Raw genomic sequence first — 27,211 nt, 5'->3', positions numbered from 1 at the left:
TGCAGTTTACTTTGTGTTTCCCAGTGTTAGTTTTAGGTTTCCATTTCCTCTGATGTGTTTTGACCTTGTTGACAGCAGGAGTAAAATGATTTATGAAGAAAAAAAAGAAGACTGCTTAAAAACTAATTCTATTTTCTTGCTCCGCTCTGTGCTCTGTGATTTACTACAGATCTAAAGTACAAAGGGAGAAAAAACTTTTCTGGTGTTCAGAAGAAATGTTATTTTTAGTGTTGTTTTGTTGCCAAGACATATAGAAACCTTATGTGCTACCTCAGAAAGTTACCGAGGAATGGGAACAAGAGGGATGCCTATTTCTTGATCTTTTCCTTCCCACCACTAAGCTTTTCTCCAATTAAAAAATGATGAACATGTTCAAAAAGAGAAGTTGCAGGAGTCACTGACCAGTTTGAAGTAGAATTAAGTAAGAAATGTGTGATCATGCACTGTGTAAATATAAAGGAAGATTTTGAAGCAGGACAGTGCTTACACATACAACCCCACCTGTCTTCAGTAAAAATGCCTTCCTGAATCAGAACTCCTGGAAGGTAGGGTTGTTGACATCCAGGTAGGGACAAACAAGGTTGCAGGTGCTGGAGAATGTGATGGAGTCCAGTTTTTCGAGACTTTAACCAGTAGTTCCAACAAAACCATATAATTCCAAACTGAAATAAGAGCTGGAAAAAAAAAACAAACAAGCAAAAAACATCTCAAGGGACAGGAAAGGTGGGAAAGGGCAATGCTTTTTGACTGCAGCTGGGGTGAGGAGGAGCTGGAAGTGTCTCTTTTTCCACAGGTGTTCATGAAGCTGGCTCAAAGAACATGGCTTGAAAAATGTTAACTCGACTTGGAGGGTAAGCCATAATCTTGCAAATAAATAATTCTCAGGAACAGAAGGGGAAACCCCTGCTCATTTGCTGATAACAGCATGCAGTGTTTCACTTCAGCAGAACAAAAATTTATGTAGAATGACTTCTACATTGTCATGGGCTTTGTTCCAGGAGGGAGGATATGGCTAGCTACAGTCATTCTACAGAAATATTAGTTTGCTTAATCTCCTTTCACATCAACTGCAAGTTTTTAAAAGCTTTTGTGATACTTTACAGGCAAAAATAAGGAGCAGCCCTTCTTATGCCAAAAACATCTCAGTTCAACTAATGAGACTTCAGTGAGGTTAATACTCCCATGCTACTCTAAGAAGAAAAAAACATCTCCCTTCCTGTAAGTTGTATATTGCTAGGATGCTGACTTAGAGAAAAAAGGGTAAAGACTTCTTATACTTAGGGAGACCTAAATTCCACCCACAGACAGGCTTTGCCATGGCTGGAGCTGGCTGGACGCATGCATACCCTGAAAGCAGAGGTGGATCCACCAGGAACAGCAATGCTTGCAGATGGAAACCCACAGGAGGAACAGCCATTTCTTAGGAGTGCTCCCTCTGTGCATTCTGACCAAGCTGTAGGAAATACAAACTAGCAGAAAGTATTAAAGTTCAAGAGAAATAAATGTAGGCAAGCTAGGTGCAGACATGTGCAGGGACGTAGGAATAGATGTTGGTGAGTATAAACATGTTTGTGAATGAGTCTGGGTGGCTAGGAGTCAGTGATTGTTGTCGAGAGAAGGAAGGTATGGACACATGGAGAGAAGGGATAGAGTTATTTGTGGTGGCTCTGAGAGGTGAGGAATGATTGGGGCCCATCCTGAAGTTCTGCAAGACTGTTACTTGCAGAAATGGAGGTGTGCAAGCAAACCTGCAGCTCCTTGGATCTCTTAATGTATCCTGCTGGATGTATCCTCACGGCTGACCATGAATTCCTAACCAAGACTCTCTTTGGGCTTGAATGTCCCCAGAGGCATGCTTGGGCATGGCTTCTCCTGTTTCCTGCAATGTGCAAGCTTGTGTTGTGGCCTCTCACCACAGATCATTTGTGAGGAGGCCCTTGCAGGGACTCAGATAGCTGCAATGCACAGAAACTTTGTTCAGACCTTCAGTGCTTTGATGAACTTACTTGTAATTTGCCAGAGAATTCAGAAATTATTAGGGGCAAGAAGAAAACACACCGACACTTCTTGGAGAAGATTTTTCCTGAGCTACTAGAAGTAGCTATAGTCATGCATCTGCTTATATATAGACAATGCGTGATTATCTATTAAAGAGGTCCAAATCATATGTGACACATTGCTATAATATATAATAAATATATGCTATATAACATATAACATGTAATATATAAGATACATAATATATAATACAGTATAACATAAAAATATAATGAATATAATAATAATATAATATAATATAATTAATATAATATAAAGTAGAATGAATTAAAATAAAAAAGTTGACTCTTTACAAGTAGGTACTATTTTATAGAGCAGCTGTTGTGTACAAAAGGATATGCATGGTGTTTACATGCATACATTATTGAAATGTGCATTTATAAAGTTGACAAAAGCAAATAATTCAACATTCCCCCAAATCACATTCCTCAGACTTTAATTAATGTACACATGACTCTACATTGCATTAAAACACTTTGCTTTGCTTGGAAATGTAAATCCTCTTCTGTTTCTATGGAACATTTTTGACCACTGCAATGACTTAAAGAATTTGCAGCTAGGGCTCCCTTAGTTACCAAAAATGTAGGTCATTAATGATGAGATGGAAAAATCAACTCTACAATGACTTCTGTAGACATGAAAATGTCCACAATATTCACAAAAAGTGTCTGTGCTGCAAACAGTAACAAAAGTATGCAAATCTTCTGTACCTCGTGCTCTGTCCTTGGAAGTTAGGATGAAGGGAGAAGAGGACTGAATAGTTTGGAAAGGGAAAACAAAGTATGAACATCTGTGAAATCGCTAAATTGGGATATTCAGGATATTCAGCCTGCCACTGAATACAGAGGACAAGCAGCCTGTTTTGCACACTGTGCTTGGTGTGTCTGAGCTTCCACATTTCCACCATCACTGCACAAACTGTGCCAAACGTCACAAAACCTTATATTGCAGATTAAACTATATGAAAATCTTAATTTTTAACATTAAATTATTTTTTTTTATTATAATTTAGTAAAGCAGTGGAAAAGCAAAACATCTTTAATTCTAGTTTCAGAAAATGAAACTCCCTATCTTCAAAAGAGAAACATTCGCAGTTTTGAGTTTTAAAAACATGTAAAATATAAAATATCAGACTGAAAATAAAATCAATGGTGAAAACATGTTTTCATTTGTTTGTGTGTCAGTAAAATGGAGGACCATAAACACAATGTATTCACTAAATTGCTATTGGAATAGTGATTAAGAAAGCAATGACAGTAATTAAATACAGGGGACTGGATCACCCAGAGTCTGGAAACCAAATATTCCAAAAGATATAGGTACTAAGATGTGAAATTGTGTTTATTATGTTATTAAAGTTATGAGAAACACACACAAAATATGATTGCAAAGGCAGAATGAAGAGTGGAGTAACAGATGTAGTACTTTCTCCTAGGTGACTGGACAATGGCAAGAAATTCAATATACATGATGAAAATATAAGCTGGTATTTTCAACACAGGAGTAAGGATTCATATTTCATGTGGGCCAATGGCTGCACATTTCCTTCAGCACTGAAGGTTATTTTGGAGGTAAGAAGAAGATGAAAGACAAGATTTTATCCCCAGACAAATCGATTCCATTAACGACACTGGGTTGCACGTGTGCTGCTGCTAGCACAGTGCAATCTAATCTGCTTGGAAGCTATTTCAGAGAGAACAAAAGTCAGGATCTTTCCAAAAAGAGTGAGAAAAAGAGCTTCCTGATGTTTAGTTGGGCCATGTCCAGTGAGCACCCCTAAGTCCTAGGAGAAGCCTGTAAAAAATTGGTGCGTGGTATGTATTTAGTTATATTGTCTGGGGCAACAAGGGAAGCTGAGATCGATGCTGGAGAGGGATGCTACTGTTGTAAAAGCTTGAAAAGACAAAATAAAAAGCTTTATAATACATCATACATGGCATGAGGACTCTTCGACACTGACTGATCACACATACGTGTGCACGCTGAGTGTCAGAGCAGGCAGGTTCGCCCAGGGCTGTGTGTGCCCACCCCCATCCCGCACAGCATCTCCCAGGGGAGGGAAACACTTTTACACGCAAGCTGGGAGGCGAAGGCTTGCTGCCAATTTTACTTTTCTCCGACTAAACGCTCACTTGGATCGGCTGCATGTGGGAAGACTAAAGAAACTCTTCGGGGATTTAGCCAGAGCTGCCTCCTAGCTGTGTTTTTGGAAGAAAGTGACAACAACGGAAGGAAAAGCTGCAAGAGAGTTGTGCTGGAGATCACACCTGCCAGGCGCCGGCAGAGCGAGCACACTGCCTTCCTCGCGTGCGCTTGTCCGCCTGTCTGGCTGGTAAGCCCAGCGATCACATGCATCCCGCTCCTGCCCCCTCCCTCCGCAGCCCTCTGTCCTGCTGCACGCCTCGCAACTTCTGCAAACTAGCCCAGAGCAGAGGCACTTTCCGCAGACGGGCTCCCTTATCCCCCTGCCAAGGCTTTCTGCTTCCCCTTCTTCCCAAATAAAGTTCAGGGGCTTGCAGAGGAGGAAGCAAACACTAATGATCGCCCTTGGCAAGGAAAGCTCATGTTCGTCTCAGCTCTGCCTCGCTCTCTGTGCCTTTGGGCTCCTATTGCTGGGGGATCTGTCCCAGGCTGTACCCATGGACGATCAGGATTATTATCTGCAGGAGATTAGCAACAGGGATCATTATTACTCCTTTCCGTACCCCGGTGAAGAGTATTTTCCTTTCACGGAGCAACCTGGAGAGGAGGGAACTATCCGTGCTGCACAGCCAGAGGAGCACCCAGGGTTCAAACCGAGCAGGAAAGAGTTAAAACCGAAGAAAAGCAGCAAAAAAGGAAAATCCATTCTTGAAACTCCACCAGGTAACTTTCCACCTCCTCCTCCAGAGCTTGGAGTCTGCTGAATCTCATGCTGACTGTGACTTTTAACATTAATGAATATCCAGTTAATGGGAGTCTTGGTAATAATAACAATAACCGTGCTCGTGGTGATGATGATGACAACACATTAATTTTTAATATCCTGCAGAACAAGTCGTCAGAACTTTTACAGGCTTTTTAACCCCTTCCTCATCAAGTAAAGAGCTTTAGGAGTGCTAATGTACTAATTATGCTGCACTGTAGCTAGTGCATGGACTTTTCCTTCTTAATTACACTTGACAGCTGGATTGTTGTTAAAGTTGCAGTTCTAATAACAAATGAAGGGAGACAGATTCTGAAGTACAAGCGGGTTGTAAATGGTAACACCTTACTTTGTCCCTGGTAATTTTAGCGGAAGAGAGACTCCTGAATTGATTATACTTACAAATATGAATATCATTTGAGATTTCACTTTAAAGCCCTCCAGAGGAAGATATGTAGACAAAGATCTTCACTGTAAGAGACAGCCATAGCAAACTCAGTGTAATCATTGGCCTGTAAAATAAAGAAATTAAGTGACAACAAAAAATCCTTATAAAAAAAAGGTCACTTGTTATTTTATTTTCTGTTTTCTGCATGTGATTTAATGAAAATATGCAAATATTAAAATTTGCAGAATCTCAGTTAGCAATTATCATCCAGTTGTTCCCATTGAGAGCTAGTTGCACCAGCCTGAAGGAAAAGTTTATTCTTGTGTTTTCTGCATGTATAGTAGTTCCTTTTGGTAGGTTTGGGACACACTCAGAACTGAATTTAGCCCATGAGATGAACTTCAGAGTTATACAGTTAGGGACCAAATCCTACTCACTTAAAAATGAACTCCTCTTTACTTCAGAAGGAAACTTTTAATGATAAAAACCAGAGTACGGGGCACAAAGTGTGCAATCCAGAGACATTACTATGTGCAACGTAGCAAAACAGCATCAAAGGTTGTATAGAGACATTATTTTTCTCCGTTTACATCTAGCCAGTAGCAAACATAGAATTTTCAATTTAAGGTTAAGACTGATAGAAATCAATTAGTCTTTGATTAGAAAAGTTCTTAGCTGTTATAATAATAAACAGTGGTAAGGAAATACCATTTTTGAAATCTTGAAAATCCTTTGTGGGGCAGCCAGTTTGGACTGCCAGTGTAAATCAAAGCAGAAACCACAGATGAGAACAAGATCCATCAGGGGCCAGAAGTAGGCAACAGTTTCCAGGTCTCAAGTACTGCCCCATTTGTTATCTAACCATGGGCTTTTAAGTCACCTCATTAGGTCCCAGGTTTTCCTTATTCAAAGTGGTAGATGCAGCACAGGATTCCTACTTGTAGTGGGGTGTTGTTCAGTTCAGCTCTGCTTTCACCTTTTTGGTTGGCTTTTTTCCCAATTTCCCTGGCACCATGATTTCACACACGCTCCAGAAAGCACAGAAGCACAGGAAGAGGAATGACTTCTAGTCTTGAAGGGCAATGTTCATTTACCTTGGCAGACAAGCATAATTCTTGTTCCCCACCTGGTGTGCTGAGCACCTTGCAGGTGCAGAGGAAGTAGCAGCTGTATTGATGTCAACCTCCTTCGTTGCACAGCGCTCTTCCCTTCCCAGCCTGGTTTGTTTTATGCACTGTGCATATACAGCACAAAATTCCAGCTATGCTGGGAGAGCAAACTGAGGTCTTACAGGCATTTCCTAAAAATGTTTGATTTTGCAAGTAGAATCGCATTCCTTTTCTACATAGGAAATTATGGAATTAGATAAGAAAAACAAACAAACAAGCAAAACTCTTCCTTAAACTCTCCCCCAAACATACTACATTGTGTGCCAAACAGTATACTAGTACAAGATTCATCTTCATTTCTAATTTACTGCTTCTTGATTCCCACCCTACCTGACTTTTATTTCAGTGTTCAGCCTGGTGAGCTCCTCCTCAATCTCCTCCTCTTCCTCAGTGTGGCCAAGCACAAGGCCAAGGGAAGCATGGGTGAAACTTATGACACACAACCAAAAGCAGCTGGAAATAGCTCTGTTGCAGCTTTCACAGCAGGCATGTACTCTTTTGACACAGCTACCAGCTTCCAAGCTTCCACCAGCCACCTGCAGTAAGAGGTTTTAAAGCCTATGAGCTTTGTGAGGTTAGCCAGAGGTAACACAAACCGATTTCCTCCACCAAACCTTTGCTCCTTGCTCCAGCATGAGTAGGCTTGACACCTACTCAGTAAGGTGGTTGTTAGATCTACTTTAATATGGTGAAATGCAATGCGTTTCCTCGGGAGAAGTTGAACTATATTAATGGAAACAGCCATAACAAACCCTAGGGTGGACACACATTAAACAGAATGGTTACCATTTGTTGAAGATGCAAATAACTGAAAACAGGAGTCATTTAAAAGGAAGTGTCAGGCAATTTTAACTAGAGACAGTGATAAAAATTCTGGCTCTAACATCTGAAATCTCTCCTTTTCCCTCTCCCAAAGGCAGCCAATGGCAACAGGCAGCAGCAGTCTAGCAAGGGCACGGAGTAGATGTCCAGGTCCCAGCAATGCAGTGCAGTGCAGTGACACCAAAGCCTAGTGCTATGTCATTGGGTTTGAAATGAATAGCTGAACATCTGGCCCCACACAGAGGTGCCTAAATAATAATCCATAATTATAATTTCTCACATTTGGCCAATTAGGAGGACAACTAGAAATAATAATGGTGGTTACCAAATAGCCAAGAACAATAACTACGTCTGATTGTAAATACATGTGTGTGTTGTACATATGTGTATACATCCATGTGCTTATTATACATGTATCCAGAACTGGAAATAATTTACTGGACATGCAGTAAATACAAAAATCTGCTTTTTTTGAGGCTCATTGGAAGCTGGGGCATGTGGGATTAATTAGTTGTAACAAACAATAGGCTGGCTCGGAGCTGGGATGAAGAAGGCGGAGGACCGGGAAAATGTGATCTGCCCTTTGGCTGAGCAGCTGGTACTGATCACTTCTAGCTTTGAATCAAAGCTGAAATCAAACTTAGCAGTCTGAAGGATGCAGCACATAACAGATGACACGGGCTCAATTTATTTAAGCTAATTACTAAGGTGGTGAGAATATAAATGTTTTCAATCTGTGAAATACAATTGTAGGAAGAAATGCTATTGATGTCAGTGGGATTGCAATATATGTATATATTTGAAAAAGTGTTGTTGGAATCAGTATTTGCAAATATTCAGGTAGCAGCAAAAAATACCAGCCTGCCTTCTTGCCATTTAAATGAGGGGCAAGAAGGCAGAGTGACTTCTAAATGAAATGGTACTAAGTCATTGTTGAAAGGTAAACAGTCAGATTGACGGGTTTCTGTATATACAAATTTCCCTTTTCTAATTCCATCCTTGCTTGTTTAGGCCTTGATCCAAAGCCCATTCAAGTCAGTGGAAAGAGTCTCATTAACATCAGTGTTTTTCTTTTATGAGTTCTTAAATGGAGTTTAATAAATGCTGCCTCAGCTACCACCTGTGTGGCAGACCCCCACAGATGGTTTGGGGCTTTGTCTGCCTAGAGACCAAAACTCACCTCAGAGAGGTTTATGGGCTGAGGTGCCCATGAACACTGCTTAATATTGCCTATTGCTCAGGGTCATGGTTAAACCTTCATTCCTATTAAACCTTCATTCCTATTGTGCCTGAGTATGCCATAATTATATCTGTAATTATATATTCTTTTTACTTTTGCTGTTTCTCAGCATAGCTATGAAATAGCTACTTCAGAATAGAAAACTAATAGGAACTTCAGAAAGGCAGTGCAAAAGATACTCTATTCCATATTGCCTTTCATGTCTAGCATGATACCATTCTTTCCAAAGTGCTATCTACACAGATTTTTTTAATCTGAGGCTATCAGGTTCATGGAAAATAGAGAAAGGTGGAACTTACCAAACATTAGGTGGAACTTACTAAACATTAGCAAAAATTCTTACTAGGAAACAAATCTGACTTACAAAATTGCATGTGTTATAGTGGTTCTTGTTTTGTCACCACAATTCTGACTGCCACTGGAAAATAAAGGAGCTGTGTTTGGGTTTTAGTCTAGTTTTTATGCTAGGTTTCCAGCTAGAACAGAAGGAAAGGCAGAAGAAAGTGGTAGCCTGTGAATTAGCATTGCTTGCCAATATTGGGTGGGATTATCTAGAGAAAAGATGGAAAGGGAGCAGCAGACAGGGAAGAGATTGAAAATAGGCAGACATGCTGGATGCATACCTAGAGAGCTGGGAGGAAGGCTAGGAGCAAAGGGAGTCATCAAAGTCAGTTTTCTGAAGCATGTTGAACTTTGCTGGCATGTTGAAGATGGGGTAATGTCTCAGAGCTCCAGCTAGGAAGAAGTCATTAGAAAGATTGGCAAGAAGCATTTTTGTGGAATGCAAGGGCTGAAAGCCAGATGGGGCGGGAGGCTGGTGAGGGTCTGGCAGAGAACTGTGCCAGCAGCAGCTTTAGGCAATGCATCAGGGAGCTTAGAGGGGACGGTGTGAAGGGAGATGGGGCAGTGGCCAGTAATACAGCAATTCAGAGGAGCCAAGAAACAGGTTTTGGTGTTAGAAAACTGAATCAGAAGGTAAAGTGAAATTTGGGCATGACTGCATAGAGAAACTGCTATCTAAGTGAAGACTATTCAGTTGTAAATGACCCATATAGCAACCAAGAATATTATCGGTGTTGCTGTTATCTAACCCACTGATACCCTGCTTCAGCCTGGCTCACATTCCTGAGAAGTCCAGAGAAACTGGAGCAATCCTGTGACCTAGGATGTAGATTGTAATTTTAAAACTTTTGCTTAAACTTCTTATACTGGCACCTTCTGTGAATGAACGCATTGGCCCTACATGCTCTTTGGAATATCTCCCATGAATTTTAATACGACCTGTATCATGTCCTAATTGCCAGATGTGACAAGCGAAGATGAAAACATCTGGCTTTTAATGAGCTTTCTTTCATCTACTAGCTTCTATTTTCTCCTCAGCATTTCTACAAATATGTAGAATAATAAGCCATAACACAACCATTCTGTTTAAGAGCCCATCCTTTCAAGAATGTCACAACAAAAGAGGAAAAAGATGACTAAGAATAAATAATGGGCAATGCTTTCAAAATCGTCCAACCCTTTTTGATTAGCTATGGCTTCAATGAATAATATAACATGAGAAAAAATTTAGAATAAACACATTTGATTATGCTAGAGAACACCATTTTCTACGACAATTCTCCTAGCAAGCTTCTCTGAATTCAAACTAATTTTTAAGGTGAGAAAAATACCTTTTTAAAAAAGGGAATGATTTCACTGAATAGATTTTAATAATATGAATCTGAGCCTAGACCTGTCCCTGAAATGCCAGCATATTCTGAGTCACTCATTATTTGAACTCATTCTTGTTTTTTAATGTTATTCTCTGTTCAGTGAGCTGGTTAGAGAGGTCATTCCGATGGTTCACAATCAAATTTCAATTATTTCTTTTGGGTTTGGCAGGAAGACTTCTATCAGCTATGTGAACTTAGAGTCTATCAAAAAGATGAAGTATTGGAAGTTGAAGATATGGTGCAGAAGAAGTAATTTCTTGAATTTTTTAAATATGAGCCTTTTCTTCCAGGGATTTTTTGAGCCTTGCCCAATTCATTGTCTATGTAAAAAGCAGACTTCTGAAAAATTTATTGTCTGGATACAGAGATGAAATCTGATTGTCATATTCACACAAAATAGCTGCTTGTGATTGTATTATCAAAAGGGGGAGGGGGGAGAGGGCTGCACTGCCACATTATTATGCAAAGTATGCAATAAATCTGAATAAATCTGGCCTTCTTGTCAGGCCTCTGGTGAGGCTATGTCTTGTGGCACCGCCTGTCTTAGAAAGTAGGGCTTTTTGAAACAAACATACAGCTATGTGCCCTCAACACTCATTGCTGGTTACCTGTGGAAAAAGGAAACAAGCAAAACTGTGATGCAGCTGAAATGTAAAAACAAGTGATTACACATGCAAAACACTCCCACAACATTTTCTCAGCTCAAACAAACATTCCCCAAGAGAAAACAGAGGTGATAGTAACAATCAGTCATGCTAGGAGCAGGCAATCACCTTTAAGCTTTCTGTCCCTGGGAACTACCTTAATGGATGGCTTGGTCCTTCTTAATTCAATAAGCCATGGATCAAAGAGGGCATTAGAGTCTCTTTGCAAGGGATTTCATTCGAGGCTGATCACAGCCATCATATCTGTGCAGTTATGTCTCTGATGCAGAAGCTACTTCTCTGTAACCTGCTTGAACACTGTCCATGTCCCGACAAGAATAAAGCGCATTGACAGTGGGTTAAGGGTCTTTAGATGTCACCATGACCATGGCCATCTAACACTGCTGCCCTCTGATTACTTTGTTGATGGGAGCATCATTTCCTGAGCCATGGAGGATGCTGATCACTGAACACCTCAACTCTCTCTTTCAGGGGTTTACCCAGCCTCCCTGGAAGTCTTTCTGTGGCTTTCTCTTTACTTCAAGAGGTGTTAGATGCTTTTTATTTATTTATTTATTTTACATATTACTCTCAGTGAAATACACTGAAATGCTGACTCATTACTTTGGAATTAAATACATTTCTAATCTCCTTGTAGTACAGCAAAAGGAACATTTATGATTCTGTCACCTTGTGGTTTTATAGACCCATTTTGGGGAATAATAGGATGCTCTGGGTGTCTGCTGTGTGCAGGAAGGGCTGGAGCCCAACCAGAGATGAGCAAGGCATTTTATTCTCCATGCAGTCAACAGGCAGTGCTAAATCAACTTGACAGGTGTAAAAGAGAAACTGTTTCTCTTTTTTACCCATAGCTAAAAATGGCAACAACAAAAAAAAAGGTGAGAAAAACAAGAGGGGGAATGAAAAGATGCCAGATGGTGACTCTGAGAGTCAGAGTGCCTATGAAGACATCAGAGAAGCATGTGAAGATCATTTAAAGCATCTTTGGAATACTTGGGCTTAGTTAATAATCTCTCTAGCCCTGTTTGAATTAAAATAAAAAGGAGATTCTGGAGAGTCTGTTGATAGATATCTGAGTCCTCTTATGGATATCAAACAGTTCCTTTCTACTGGGTAACATACTGATATTGGCAAGCAAAGATTTGTACCATGTTATTAGAGGTTAAATGGAGACAAATAAAGATTAGGGGTTTATTCTTTATTTCCATAGTGAACTACGTCACTGTTTCTTAATAAAATGAGGCTTTAGTGTAACTTTGATTCTTGAGTGTTGTTTCAAGCAGCTGTCTTATAAATGGGAATCTGGCTCAATGCACTATAAAATATATTTTACAAGAATGTCTTGTAAAAATTATATGAAATACTACTAATATATCAGAAAAACGGAATGATTTCCTGTTCTGACACATAAATTAGCTTCAAACCTGCACTGTATGGTCTATGTGGGACTGAGTCTCAGAGTGTCCACTGGGATTCCATATTGAAGATCAGACAAAAGCTGAAAAGCTTCAGCAGACCATAGTGAGTTCCAGTAACTGTTAATCACACATGAAGCTGAATATCTGATTTAGTAGTGAAAGCAACCAAAGGCTTAATCTTCTGTTTAATTGCAGTTATTTACAGTATGAAAATACTTGAAGTATACAGTTTTGTTATCCAGTAAATAATACAGCTCTGCCTCTCTGCTTTCACACAAACATTAGCAGGATGTTGAATTTGCAAATGTGCTGCTGAATCAAACAGTCCAAACAAGGAATGTAATAACTGTTATTCTATACGTAAGTTAAACATAGTTCGGGTACTGGCAGCATACACTTTTTATTTCTTTCTACTACAGAACTTACCTACTCTGAAGTTTCTTGTTACCGGCATGGAGAACTTAATATTCAAAGTGGATGATGTATCTGAATATTTTTATTTATTTATTTAATAGCGGACACAGTGGACAGATCTTGACTATTCAGAAGGAGACACTGTATATGTCCCAAAGGTGAACTGCAGGTACCTAAGAGGAAACTATGCAGTGTGTACAATTTTTCTAGTTGTCTTAAAGGCAAAATATTACTTAATTGGAGATCTATGCATCTAAAAGGGAACTGAACTGCAACTTAAGTACCAGAGTCCTCTATTCAGCTTGTCTTTTTTTTCTTTTGGTCCTTAATACCTCATCCAGACAATGACTAATAGTTTCCTAAATCTGAATTACTTTCTTTGGTTAAGGGGTTTGAGTGCTTCCTTTAGATTATTTCTTCTTCACACTCCCAAGTGTCACAAATGCAGTACCTTTCTTGGCATTTCCTTTCTTGTTGCCTCTACAAGACTGATCCTTCTGTCTGGGACCTAGAGGGAATCTGAAGGGGAAGCCCAAAAGTCCCAATTTGACTTACAGAGTTTTCTTTGGCCTATAGAGGGGCCCAAGAGGTCTGATCTCTCTTGTCCCCAGATTTGCCTTTTCCCTATTTCCTTATAAGATCTTTGGAGAGTAAATCAGTCTTCATGATCCCATTTCGTTTGGAGTTCTGTTTGACAAGAGAGTATAGAGTGATGCCAAGTGTCTCCTGCTTCTAACACATGTGAGGTTTACTGTAAACTGCCTGAGTGCATTAGTCATCACGATGTGCTGGGAAACATGGTGTTTGCAGTGGAAGTAACTAAAAAGTCTATCATTCTTTCCCAGAAATTAGAGTATTTTTATGTTCTCTTCAGAGAGACTGCATCTGATGGTGACAGGTTTATGGCTCTGCTCTACTGTCAGTGTGCTCATATAACATGTGTCAAAGGAAGGGAAAAGTTCAAAGTTTCTTAGAAGAGTTGATTTCAAATCTGGATGTAAACAGTCCCTGCTACCACCATTACTATTGACCATAATGCCCTAATTGGTTTTCATATACAGTTCTCTCTCCCCAAAATAGTTTTCCATTGTGTAGTGAGTTTGCCCAATGCACATGACAGGACATCTGAACATAGGACCAGATTTCAGACCTCCCAAAGATTTTTACTGATCAAGGGCAGAAATTTCAATTTCAGCCAAAAGCCTTTTGAATGTGATCATGTAAAAGTTGAACTTAAAACTTCAGCCTTTGACAACATCAATTCTCTATTTTTCCTCTTAATTGCTTATGTATTGAGAAGTTACAATAAATATTTCAGAAACAGTTAGAATGATATTCACTATCACAAGATAGATGGCAAGTACCCTATCCCAAAGGACAGAGCCAAACTTATCCCACCAAGTATTTAATCAACATTCACTTTTCACACTTTAAATTCCAAGCAAGAATTCCATTGAGAACCCTACCAAAAATATATGTGGGTTATATACAGGTGATACATATGGAGTTTCTCAGAGTAAATCTGGACTTAGATATACTCCTGGATGCAGGTGACCCAATAGCATGGGGACAAGCCCCAGTTCTCAGTGCATTTTGCACAGCCCAGAAAAGAAGGCTTCTCCTATGGTGAGACAGGGCTGCAGAGGACTGCAGTCCAATTCTTTTCCAGACTCCTCTGAAGACTGCCTCACATCTGGTCCAGTTCCTTTGCATTGGATATTTCATTAGATACGTGTAAGTGACAATAATGGGCCCCCAAAATATTTTTTCCATCTTATAGAGGAACAGATGACTGAGGGATCATACACAGAAAGCAGAAAGCTGTGAGTGACGACTCACAAAGACCTTTGTGAATGCTTCCATAGTGAGCCCAAGCACTGAAGAGATCCAGAGATGGGTGGGATGCTCAAGTCTCAGAGTAGAAAATTAGGCTGAGATAAATTCCTCAGCTGCCAAACATGCTGCACAGGAGGAATGAGGTATCTGGTCACTGTAATCACAAGGTTTAGCATCTGTTTTCTGCTTGAATGACTGAATTGTTTATTGAAAATGGAAAAAAAAAAATATGAGGGATAATATATTCTATTTATTTATTTATTTATTTTCCTGCAAGATTAAATGTTTGTTGCTTAGGGTCTGAAAACACTTCTATAAAGAAAAAAGGATGATGTCTGTTTGCAAGCAGACAAGTTCAAGTCCACAGTGAACAAAGAACAAAGCTCTCATCCAGCAACTGAAGGCATTCAATGTTATTTTAAACTATTAAATGAAAAGAGGGAAAAAAAATCTTGTGGATCTACTTTCTAAGTAATCCAAATCATGATGAATGCTAGTAATATATGGAATACAAAATATTGCAGACACATCTGAATTGTTTGATGTTGCTAATAATATGCAAAGAGCAAATACATACTTTGGCTTTTTAATACTTGAAATGCTAGTCAAATGGCAATGACCGAGAGAGAGACCATACACTCTTACAAGAGAACTAGAATGGGAAACTTTTCAAAATACAATTAAAAAATGCTAGTATGGGAGTTATGCAGCTAAAATGCCACTGAGGTCTTTGAAAGCATGGAGAGAAAATAGCACAGAACTATTCCTCTGCAAAACTGTTCCATATTTCTAGTCATTAATCCTGAACCAGATTTTTCCTCCCAATTAACAAGTTGAAAAACATTTTGTTATGCTCAGGGAAGTTTGCCTTGAAACTTTCTCTATTCTACTTCTTTCCAAGTGCAGAATACCTATACCCTCTGAATACTTCCAGCTCTTCTGGGTGGCTGGGAAGACAGGCTCTGTATGGCAGTGGCTGAGTTAGTGATAAATCCTGGATCTTGGAATGAACTTTACACGTTAGCACATTCAAGCTTTACAGCAGAAGCAAGGACTCTGTTGGCAATACCACCAGTTATTTATTGCTAGTACAAGACTGTTCAGGTAAAGGATGTCAAACCCCACTGGGCAGGTAGCATATATTTGGGTTTATTTGAATGTATTCCTGAGGAGTCCTCATTGGATCCACAGGCTGGTAATCCTTTGGTGTGGATCTCTGGGCCTTGAAGAATCATACATGCATTCAATTTTAAACTCACTAAAAGCTCACATTTGATGGCATTTGAAACTTCTGACACACTTAGCTTCACATCGGTTGAGTCCTACGTGCCAAATGTTTAGCTTGTGATTATGAGCCTTTGCTGGACCAAGGCTGAGTCATTAAACAAAGCACAGAAGATGTTTAGAAAGAATGAATTTTGGGAATCTTTTTGGGGGCTGTACAACGTTTCAAGGAGGCTTCATAGGAAGCTGGAATGAGGAGGAAGGACCTCTGGACACGCAGTCATTTGAGTTGGAGAGGTGCCCAGCCTTCAAGATGTTTGTCTGAACCTTGCTTGAACTGTTTCAGATCCTTTGCTCTCTAGTATGGAGCTTGAGTTTTGCAAGAGCTTCCCTGCTGAACCTCCAGTCCTTCCCTCTGATCAGTTGAGAAATATTGAGTGCCATGTCTTTCTCATGGTATTTTTAGCATTTCTCTTTCTGCAGGCAGGAAGCTAGTGAAAATGCTGAGCACTGAAAATGTAACAGATATTAATGGAACTTCTAAAACCACAGAATTCTGGTGCTGGATTGGGCTCGATGCATTTATTTATTTAAGTTTTGTAAGTTCCCTAAACTGGTTCTCCCATGACTAGTTCAAGGGCAGGTAGAGATGGGGAGGTAAAATGTATGGGCTATCGGGTGTGCATGGTGCCATCTTCACAATGGACAGCTAAAAAGCAATCTGAAAACTAAAATCCTTTGGGAACATAAGCAAAAGCTCATGAGAAACAGAGCTGGTGAAACGTGGGAAAGGGAGAGCCTGACTGCAGGGTGCTTGTGTGTTTTCTGAGCTCCATAAAAGTCTTGCTTTTTTTCTGAAATTGCTTTAGGGAATAATTAATTGCCTGTGGGAGCTGGGCTCTGTGCTTAGATCTCTGCACTGGTGGAACACTTTCAAGAGGGATTCTTGTGCTGCCCTGGAGTTTGTGTCCCACAGTGAGCCCAAACACCATCCTTGGACCTGTTCTCTCCTGTACCCCTCCTTCCTTCCTTCCTTCCTTCCTTCCTTCCTTCCTTCCTTCCTTCCTTCCTTCCTTCCTTCCTTCCTTCCTTCCTTCCTTCCTTCCTTCCTTCCTTCCTTCCTTCCTTCCTTCCTTCCTTCCTTCCTTCCTTCCTTCCTTCCTTCCTTCCTTCCTTCCTTCCTTCCTTCCTTCCTTCCTTCCTTCCTTCCTTCCTTCCTTCCTTCCTTCCTTCCTTCCTTCCTTCCCTCCTTCCTTCCCTCCTTCCTTCCTTCCTTCCTTCCTTCACTTTTTAACATGAGTAGTCACATTTCAATCCAGGCCTGGGGTTGTTTTCCTCAAATCTTTGAGGTCTAATTGTTTTTTGAAGTTTTACTTCCTGCAGTTTTGAACCTTTAAGCAGTCTGCTTTCAGGGTGCTTCTCAAGGGTGCAACAGCTTGGACTTGGAGTGCTCTAAAGGAAGGAAGAAAGATTTGTTATATGAGTTCCTAAATCTTTTTTGCTTTTTAGGACTTCTGGGTATATCCAAAGAGCCTCCAGTTATTTTCTGTGTGCCCTTGGCCAATTTTTCATCCTCTTACTAAAACAGTTTCCACTGTTCAGGATTTTAAATGTATCAGCTACTTCTGACTTTTTAGTACAATATTAGAGGTGAGCTTGGATCAACTGTGAAAAAAAAAAAAAAAGAGCCCATCAAAAAGAATAATTAAATAAAGAGCAAACAAACCAACTAAACTTATTTTCTTCTTTTACTGTGCTCAGGGAAATACAAACATTCTGTTTTAAGGGTTGGGAAGGAGCACACAGTTTGAAATCAGGTTAATTGTAACCACACAACTTCCTTCTGAAATCATCGTCTGAGCAACAGCTCCAGGCGCTACGGAGACTTCTGTGCTTTATGAGGAGTGTTTGTTTTTATTCATTCGTCTTATTATTTCATATAAAATAGTAACAACAGATGTGATTTTAGAAAAAAACACTTAAATATCTAAACTCACTGCTAGAGCAGACACACCAGGTCTCCATAAAACCGAGACTTACATCGTATAAAAGGTTTTAAAACCAAGTTGGATAGATTTTAGGTATTTCCTGTCACAGGCTCTCTATATAGGTCAAGTATTTAGCCCAGATGTGCAACCTGGAGGAGGCATAGGCTGCAGCTGAGACCAGCCGGCACGGGGTGACAACTCACAAACAAGCCCTGTGCCCCAGGCAGCATTCCCACCACTCACTGATGCTTCCTTGTGGTGGGCAGCTCTGCTACTGCTGCTATAGGAAGAGAGACGAGTGCCAGGGGATGCTATAAGCACAGTTTGGTGCTGGGGTGTGATGGTTTGCTCTGCTGAAGTGGCCAGCCCACCTTCAAGGGTCTTCTTGCTTTGTTCATGGAGGTGTGTTTGCAACTGTGTGCTTGTCTACGCACCGGGAGGCAGATTTTAATGCCACTTCTGATTAGCCACATACCCTTTGGGAAGATTTAAAAATGTCAAGGACTAATTTTCACAGATCAGCAGAGGGAGGGAATGACTCTAAGAAAGATGATCCTAAACTGTTCACCTAGGTATCACTGCAGACACAGATTATTTCTATTCTACATTCTGTTGGTAAATGCATATTTTTAGTTTTAATTGTGAAAAAAATGAAAGATGACATTTAAACTTACAGCTAAGATGACTAATGACTATCTGCTGCCGAAAGGCATAGCTCAGACTTGTGCTGGCTCTGAAGTTTTCTGGCTACCACCAAGAGCTAGGTCTGAAAGCTAAACTGGTAGAAAACAGCCTACTGTGAACCCAACAGGGGACAGCAAAGTGATTCTATCTTCATCTCTCATTTGCTTTTCTTAAGCTTTGGACTGCTTCATCAAAGGAAGCTGATGTATCTGTTTCAATATCACATTCAGAACATTTCCCACCTTTTAGGAAAGTAAAACAAATACAATCTGGTCTATACTAGGACTTAAAATTGATTAAAAGTATAATGGCATTATGTAGTGCTGGCTGGTAAGTAGCTGATTTCAGTTTCTCAGCTGTAAATTTGGTACTTGGGAATGGAGGCAACAATAGCAGTGGCAATAAAATTTAACAGTTCAGCATTACAAATGAGAACTCTTTTACAATCTTTTTGTTGTTATTGTTGTTGTTTTGTTTTCCTCTGTTTGTGTGTGCTTCATGTGTGTGCTAGGAAGACAAAAAGTGAAAACTGGTTGATAACATAGTGGTGCCATTTATTTCAGTGAAATTATGAGTTTGTAGAGAATGTCTGAAGCTGTTCATATCTTCTTCACCACTAGGTCTACAGTAGCCTAAGGTGTGTAATTCTGATCCTTGTGATGGGGAGCCTTGGATCCTTGCTTTGATGCAGAACTGGTGGCTCTGCCCCCAGATCATTAAAGCTGACAGAATCCTTGGTATATCCATATTTCCAGGACCTGAAGTTTAGGCGATTTTCTAGTTTATGTATGTTTAAAGAGTTTCCTGACTAAGCTGTTACACTGTACATCTGCATAGTGAATGTGCTGTACTGAGCTATGGGTGTATTAGATTCTGTATGGACTTACTACTGCAGCTTTCATAGGAGGGAGAGGAAATTGATTGTATCATAAGATATTTTTATACTTACACAACTGTTTGTATGCAGTTATACTATTTTTGGTAAAATGTATTGAAATTGAGTTGTTAAGGTGGTTAAATTTTAGCACTTTAAAGGTGTCTCATTTTTTGGGCCATGGTACTATCTTAAGATAGTAGCTATTTTCTGTCTTAATTTTATTGTAGTTAATGGTGTTCCAAGTTTCAATGTTTATTTTTAATAGCTGCAATTAAGTTCTTATTGTAAAATCTTTAGTCTTGAACTATACCTCAGTGATTTGATATTTTAAGCTATTTCTGGCATGAGCATATTGGATAGATATGCATTTTGATGGTAATTTTAGTCCTATACCCAGCCAGTCTGCAAGCAGTCTGACTGTTGGTTGTTTTTTTTTTTTTTTTTCTTTTTTTTTCCTCCATTGTTTAGCTAAGTCTATTTGTTTGGATCTGGAAAGAAAAGAGTGGTTCTCATTTTTGATGTCTGTACTCAGTTTTGTGGCTTTAGCTGGAATTACAGAAAGTTTTCATCCCATGCTTCAGAAAAACATCAGAGGAGACATTTTAAAATAAATAGCACATAAGTCAGTATTACTCAAAGCTTATAATAAAATGTGAAGAACTGATATGTTATTTTTCAAACTGTATTTTTTTTTTCAGCTATTAAAGGGAAAAATATTTCTTTTTCAGGGTGACTAAGCACACATATTCGTTTGTAGGGAAAATGGAGGACTCGTCAGCTTTGGGTACAAACAAGAGGGTACCTTGTATTATGAGCAACTGAAAGTCTTTCCTGGGGCTATGTCTACAGTGAGACTTAACACCTAAATACAGTGATGGTCCACACCGAATACAGCTTGTTATCACATCATTTCTTTCATTAGGGCATTGTTGCTATGACAGGGTTTGGAACACGAAGCTGTTTGATTCCCACCCAAGTCAGGTCAGTGTAGGTGGTGTTCCCATGGGCCAGCACAGTGTCAACTCCAGGGTGCCTACCTAAAAACCCCTCTTTCCTCCACTTTCTTCTTCTACTAGAGGGGAGAAAAGAGAGGGGAAAGGGAGACAAGCCCAGTTTCAGATATGCAAGAGCTATGGGCAGTATTTCCATACCACCTGGAGGAGGAGGATTCCTCCAGGCACTTACAGGCATGGTTGCTGCTTCACCCCTAGGAGAAGAATCACAGGCAGCAAGATCCAGTTCCAGGAGGAAAACTGGGACAAGCTTCTTTTGCTCAGTCACACTGGCTCTGTGCATGGAGGATACAGCTCCTGTACTGACCTTGTCATAAATCACATCACCTCCTAGGTAGACTATATGACGGCAGCAACAGGCAGCTCCAAGAAGGTTATATAGTGTCTGGAGTTTAGCTGAGCCTCCTGAGTCTGAAAGCTTGGCCAGAAAACTCCCAGAGAACAGGCTTTCTGGAAATTCCTGCCTCCAGCTGTGCCAAGAATAACAGAAACTCTTCCGTCTTAACTGTGCTCTTTTGTTGCATCTAGAACCAGCCACAATCTGAATGGATGAGGGAGCAAAACTGTGAAGAGTAATAAAAAAGTGTACTTTCTGTATACCAAAAATGTTTGATTTCATGTCAGATCTGACATAAATAATCAAGATAATCCCCAATTTATTCTCTATTTGACTTTAACTGCTGAATTTTCCCTGAACCTCAAAAAACGTAAGAAACACTTTTACTCTTGCATAGAGCTGGCACTCTGCAGCATTTCAGATGTCTGCTGTGTCCAATCCTGCCATCAGTTCAGCGCTTAGGTGGCACAAAAGAAGCATGGAAGAAGTAGTGTCTTGGTGTCATGGAAAGGCTCTGTGTGTCACTGGTATCAGGTACAGTGCAGACATAACTTTGGTGGCCTTGAAGCTCCTGGAGAAAATGGTTACAAAGAAGCAGGATTTTTGATCATCAAAAGTAGCTTAAAGGTATCAGATGGGTCATATTTATGGGAACCTCACTGAGGCTTTGCCTTCACCTAGAGCCCTTCAAAATGCTCCTTCTGAGTTAATGAGGCTTTGGCTCTGACCTGGCTTTTGTGGCTTTTATCCAAAACTGGTTTTTTGTTTTGTTTTAATCTTCAACAGCAACCACAAAGGGAAGTGTATGTTGCAGTGCTGTGATAAATACTGCCCTCTCCTTCTCATATAAGTCACTGACATCTTAAACTCCTGTGCAGTGTTTTCTGATTGTGCTAGAAAAATATACAGCTTTGATGCAATATTAGAACACAGTTAACATAGTTAATGTCATCTTAGGATATAAAATTTGGCATCTATTTAATCCTTTAACTGATCTTTGATCTGGGACTGTAATTCAGTATTTTAGCTTATATATAGGGGATTTGTTGTAAGTGTACATTGCTCATTTTATTCTTTTAGTGCCCTGGGAATGGGTTTATAACAAAAAGCAAATAAAAGCGAAATGTGTTTCTTGAAGAACTTTCATCTGCCTATACTGCTTCAATTAATCTGGGGCACATGGGGGCTAGTGGTCAGAATTCAGGCCAGTAAACCAACTAGCATGCATTGCTAGCAATATTTTGTATGTGAAAGAAGTTAGAAAACTGCTCAGACTGAAATCCATGGAGCTGCTTCCAGGGAAAAGCTGGGACATACCAAGTATAGAGTGTGACTCATGAACATCTGTGAAAATTTCACACTTCCACAATCACATCTTCAAAACAGCAAAATTTAGCTAAACCATGTTCCCCCTACAAATGGCTTAAGACTGTAAATATAACAAATTTTTTAGAAAATGAAGAACATTGTTCTGTTTAATTCAGCCCCCACAAAGGCTGTCTGTCACAGTAAAGCAATCAAAAGATATTTTCAGCAAGTAGCAGGCCAGCAGAAATGTGCTTTACTGTTATTTCACCTTTCAGGTGCATTACATTTTTAAAATACTTGGCATATCCGTGACCTATGTATTTGAGACACAGGTGTTAGACTGCCAGAATTTCCATTAAGTTTCCACTATTGGAATGAATTATCAACCACATGTTTCATAGGAAAAGCTCTAAAGTTTGTCGATAGGTTTAAATTTATTGTATCGACTTCATTAAGGACTTTTGTCTAAGACTATAAAGATCTAACATTTAGGTCAAAATAGTGTGAATAATGTAAGTGTTAAAGTTTTCATCCTCCCCAAATATATGTTTGTGTGTTTATTGTACCAATATCAGTAGCTTCATAGATTAGCAGTTTCTTCTTTAATTATGTTTAAGTGTTTTGCTTAAATGAAGCCTAATTTCTGCATCTACTTTGGGATGGCCCAGAAAAAGAAATAGGAAAATTAAAAGTACATCTATCTTATGAGATGTGACTTTGGCATGAGATGCCTGAGCATGCTGTGTTAGGAAGGGTATGTGTTGTGTCCCCAGAGAACCAGATCTCTAGAAAAGAGACAAGACTGTAGTCGAATCTAATAGGCAAATGTGTGCAGAAATAAAAAACTGGTTTTGATTATAGCAATAGGTTGCTAATTAGAAATAGAAATAGCATCCTAAAGCACATCACACTGGCACCATACTTCTTTCTTTCCAAGCAGTGATAGACCTTCTCTGTTTGGTGGGTGTCTGCTGCTCACTGTTATCCCCCTACATGAGCAAACTCTGGCCACGTGAGGGCCAAGATATGCAATATGGGCTTTTGACCTTCTAAACTGACCAGAATCATTTTAAAAGATAGTTCATTTGTCCATTGTTGCTGTTGATGGCAGAGAGAACTTGGGCTGTGCTGCATTACTGGAGATCACAGTATGTTCTGATGGAAAATGAAAAGCTTAAAGAAATCAGTTATGCTGGGAGGTTGATGAGGTGAAAACCTGATCCAGCTTCCACTTGAGTCAACAGGAGTTCTTCCATTGACTTTGCCTCAAGTGCAAAGACAGAGATATTAACAGTAATGACAAAATATCCTGGCTCTAAAAAATTATTTGCATAGAGAAAACTGTGTAAACTCATCAGCAGTGCTGCCTTGACTTCCTCCTGTCTTCTCTGAACTGCTGTATCTGGATAGTGTAACACCCTTTCTCCCCAGACAAATGTTTGCAAGTGCAAGGGGCTCTTACATATTTTAAAATGAGAAAGATCTTAGAGCTAAAACACATTTGGAATCATAAAAAATAAATTGAATACACTCTGTCTCCAAATGTTAGGGAGACTGTCACACTGCACGATGATGATATTTCTCCATTTCCAGATCTGAGTGTGACGAGTTAGACAAGCACAGACTTGTGGGGATTGAAAAGGATTATAGGTATGGCTCCTAAAAAATAAGTAAAAAGAAAACATGCTGCTTCTGTTTTCTTGCCATTTGAAAAACTGAACAAACACTTAAATTGATGGAAAATTTTCTTTAAATAAAACAATCATTTCTCCACTTTGTCTCCAACAGGACAATACAGAATGATTTACTAAATGCATCCTTATTAGATACAAGAGCTATAAAGATAATCTGTGCTTACCTGACAATCTTTATTTAGATACAAAAAATAAAAATAAAAAATAAATCAAATAAATGAACAATTTAGGCAATAAAGATGAACAGGAGTGTTTTTCTTGCCCTGTTCATATATATATCTTCTACTCATGACATTAATTTGTGTTTTTAAGAATGCCTGCAAAAAGTTTTACCACAAAGAACAGCTAATGTTGCAGCAGAACGACTATAATTATACTGCACATATAAAGACAAACAAGCTGACTCTGCAGAGTTGTTTGTCTTTTTGTTTGTTTTGTTTTTGATAAGAGTTTTGGTGGAAGATGTTGCATCATTAGGGCATGCAATCATGAGGCTAAAACTACTTTTGAACCTGGGCTAATATCTCTGTACTCTCTGTACAAACTGAGACTGCAACCTGAGTTGGTGCTGGCTGGAGAAGGGAGCTCAGTAGCTCCTTCGGGTAGTCCTCTTATAGGTAAGCCTTAAATTATAACTGTAAGGTTCAGATTCCAAGAGGTGAGGTAGGGTCTGAGGTTTTTGTAAAGGGTTCCCCCCTCCTGATTTCAAGGGACAGGGGATGGCTAACTGTCAAACTATCAGAAATGTCTTTCTGCCCTTAGCTGGGATACAAACTTCCACCTGGTTAGCCAAAGCAAAATTGAAAACCATAGACATGTAGATATAGCCCTTTTTCAAGATGCAAATGTTATTAAATCTGTACCCATGCCCTGTCTCTTTTTAGGTCTTGGAATTAATTAATTTGATCCAGACATCTTGTTAATGACTTTTTTCTAACGTGAATACCTATTCATGGTTGAAAATTACAAATGAAATCATGGTTGGATACAGGCCAGAAAAAGAGAAATGCCCATACCTCGGATTCTTCCCCAAACCTTCACTATTAATGCTTGCTTTTATGTCACTGTAAAACATAAATGTGTTGCTGGAGTTTATTACTAAGTTTTTATGTAAATAGTATGTGGATTTAAATGTCTTCCAAAGCCATAGATATATTTTCTGTATTTTGTAATAATTCCTTTTTCAACCAGTTAAAGAAATTAAAATAATTAGGTAATTTCAAGTTGAATCTATAAGGTAAGCTGCACTGGTTATCCATGCTACCTCTTTTCTATAGCTTCTGTGTATATCTTCTAAATCAACAATAAGACAGTCTTATCAACTGTGTGGTAGTTTTCATTTTTCTTATCAAGTTTAAAAAAAGAAATCACACACACACACACAAACAACCTTTAAGTGACTTAGTAAAGTGACAGCTTTAAGTCTAATTCACTTCCTGAGAAGCACATTAGGTGTTCTCCTACTAATTTACATGAAAAACTGTAAAAAATGAATTCCTGGATATTATTGAATAGGTGATAAATATCCTAATGACGTCACTTGATATATTGTAAAGCTTGACAACATGAAGAAAGGACAGTGTATTGTTAACAACATGTTGCACAATTTTCATCAAAATTATCTATACTGCATACCATAAATAGCTCCTGCCAGCTCTTAGAGCCAGTCCTTTTTTCCATTGATAACTCCTGTTAAACTGAGCATTTCATAATATTGGCCAGTTAAGCCAAGGCATTCACAGACAATACAAATAACTCATACTTAAAAAATATAGAGCGGTCAGACGTTTAACTGAGTTCCATATGAACATTCTTGATTCATACAAACTATTATTGGGCTTCAGTTTCTCTAGAAATGGAGATAATACACACAAATATATGCAGGCAGGTTTTTTGCAGCCTGTAACTAGCCCATCCTGGAGTTTAAGAAACATTGCTTGAAATCCACAGGCAATGCCAGAATATTGCAGTTTCGTAATAAATTAGGAACATTTCAGTCTGCTGAATAAAACCAAATCCGGTCCTTTGTACGTACACTGGCAAGTGCACGTCACTCCAGCAACGTCTCAGTGGGCTGGGAAACTTCATCCAGCTCTGGCAGGCAGCTGCCAGGCTCAAAAATAACAAGTTTCCTATGGTTTTAATGAAAATAGGTCTTTGTATGGAAGACAGCAATTGTGCTAATAGCCCTGCTGAGGAAAACGAGGCTGCAGATTGTGTGGCTATGAGTGATAGGGAGATATTTGATAACAGAACTGGGCTGTGAAACACAATCTGGAAGAGGCCAAGCTTCATTGGATCCTCTGCTGATGGAACTGACTATTTGCTTTGTGGGAAATTTTTGACTATTAACTTCTAGCAGTACCTACATATTGTCCTCCTAGCCTTGAGTTAGGTGTGGTATAAACATAGAGTTAAATGATCTTTTATGAACTGAGTATGACAAAGCGTCTTGCTTTTGATACTTCTTCATAGTGGTTCAGTGCCTTTAGAGAGTGTTTGCAGACAAAAAGACACTGAAATGGAAAAGAGTATGTTGGATTACCCCGTGAGATTGATTTCCAAACCTGTCTTGAGGACTGAACTTGTTAAAGGGGGGCAAGCAGTTCCCAGCTAAGTACTCTACTGCTGGTGCAGATCTGTCAGAGTTTGAGACTTCTTCCAGTCAGAGCACAATGAAAGATGAAGCACTCTGTAAGGAAATGCAATTAAAACAATCTGCCAATGAAACAAAAATCCTCTGAGCTGCTTTGTCCTCTGGATTTCCTTATAAATCCTGTCTCTTCTCTGTTTTGGATAATTAGATTGAAAGCTCTTCAGAATGAGGAGCTGTCTACATCTTGTCTCTTGTGTAATACTAAGATCACAGTTGGTACTTCAGAAAATACATTAGTACTTAACATTTGTCTTTACTGCTTCTGATAAAGACATAAAACTTTGGCCCTGGATTTCTGTGAGAACTTTTCTAAGGATAAGCAAAGAAGAGCTAGCAGAAATAAACAGCATGTAATATTTTTCCTGAGGGATTTTAGGTTGTTATGAGCTGACGAGGAGCATAGGATATCTCATATATGTTTTGTCAGTTTGTGCACAGCAATACAAAACTACACGTGAGAGTCAGACACAGTGAAATACTAAGTGTGGCACAGTTTGCTGCCTCTGCCCTACATAGACTTTCCAATCCCAATTGGTGCTGACTTTGGGGGTCTCTAAATTGTGCTCTCTTGTACAATTTATACGCTCCCCAAATGTTATTCTGTGGTTTGTTCACCTTTTGTGAAACACTAATAGAATTTCTTTCAAACCTGGCCATTGTATTTCTAGGACTGACAAACATGAGGGACTCAAAAACTGGTGGCTGAACTCATCTTAGACCACAAAGTTTTTTATGATAATAATGAAATAGACTCTTTCCAATGTCTTCTCTGCCAAAGCTAGAGCTCCAGTCTGTAACTT

At 39.3% G+C, this 27,211-nt stretch overlaps 1 protein-coding gene across 1 annotated transcript in view; it reads left to right on the top strand.

Annotated features, from left to right (window-relative positions):
* The first annotated feature begins 4,166 nt into the window (after window positions 1-4,166).
* CPXM2 (carboxypeptidase X, M14 family member 2) overlaps window positions 4,167-27,211 on the top strand; it is a 78,211-nt gene continuing 55,166 nt past the window's right edge. The window contains exon 1 of the mRNA XM_005023173.6: window positions 4,167-4,923. Within this exon, the coding sequence (XP_005023230.3) occupies window positions 4,596-4,923 (328 nt within the window). The 5' untranslated portion in view covers window positions 4,167-4,595. The remainder of the gene's footprint in view (window positions 4,924-27,211) is intronic.

Source organism: Anas platyrhynchos, chromosome 6 (genome assembly GCF_047663525.1).
Source record: "Anas platyrhynchos isolate ZD024472 breed Pekin duck chromosome 6, IASCAAS_PekinDuck_T2T, whole genome shotgun sequence".
Lineage (NCBI taxonomy): Eukaryota > Metazoa > Chordata > Aves > Anseriformes > Anatidae > Anas > Anas platyrhynchos.
The sequence above is the reverse complement of the archived record's forward strand: the minus strand, read 5'-3'. Positions and strand labels throughout refer to the sequence as shown.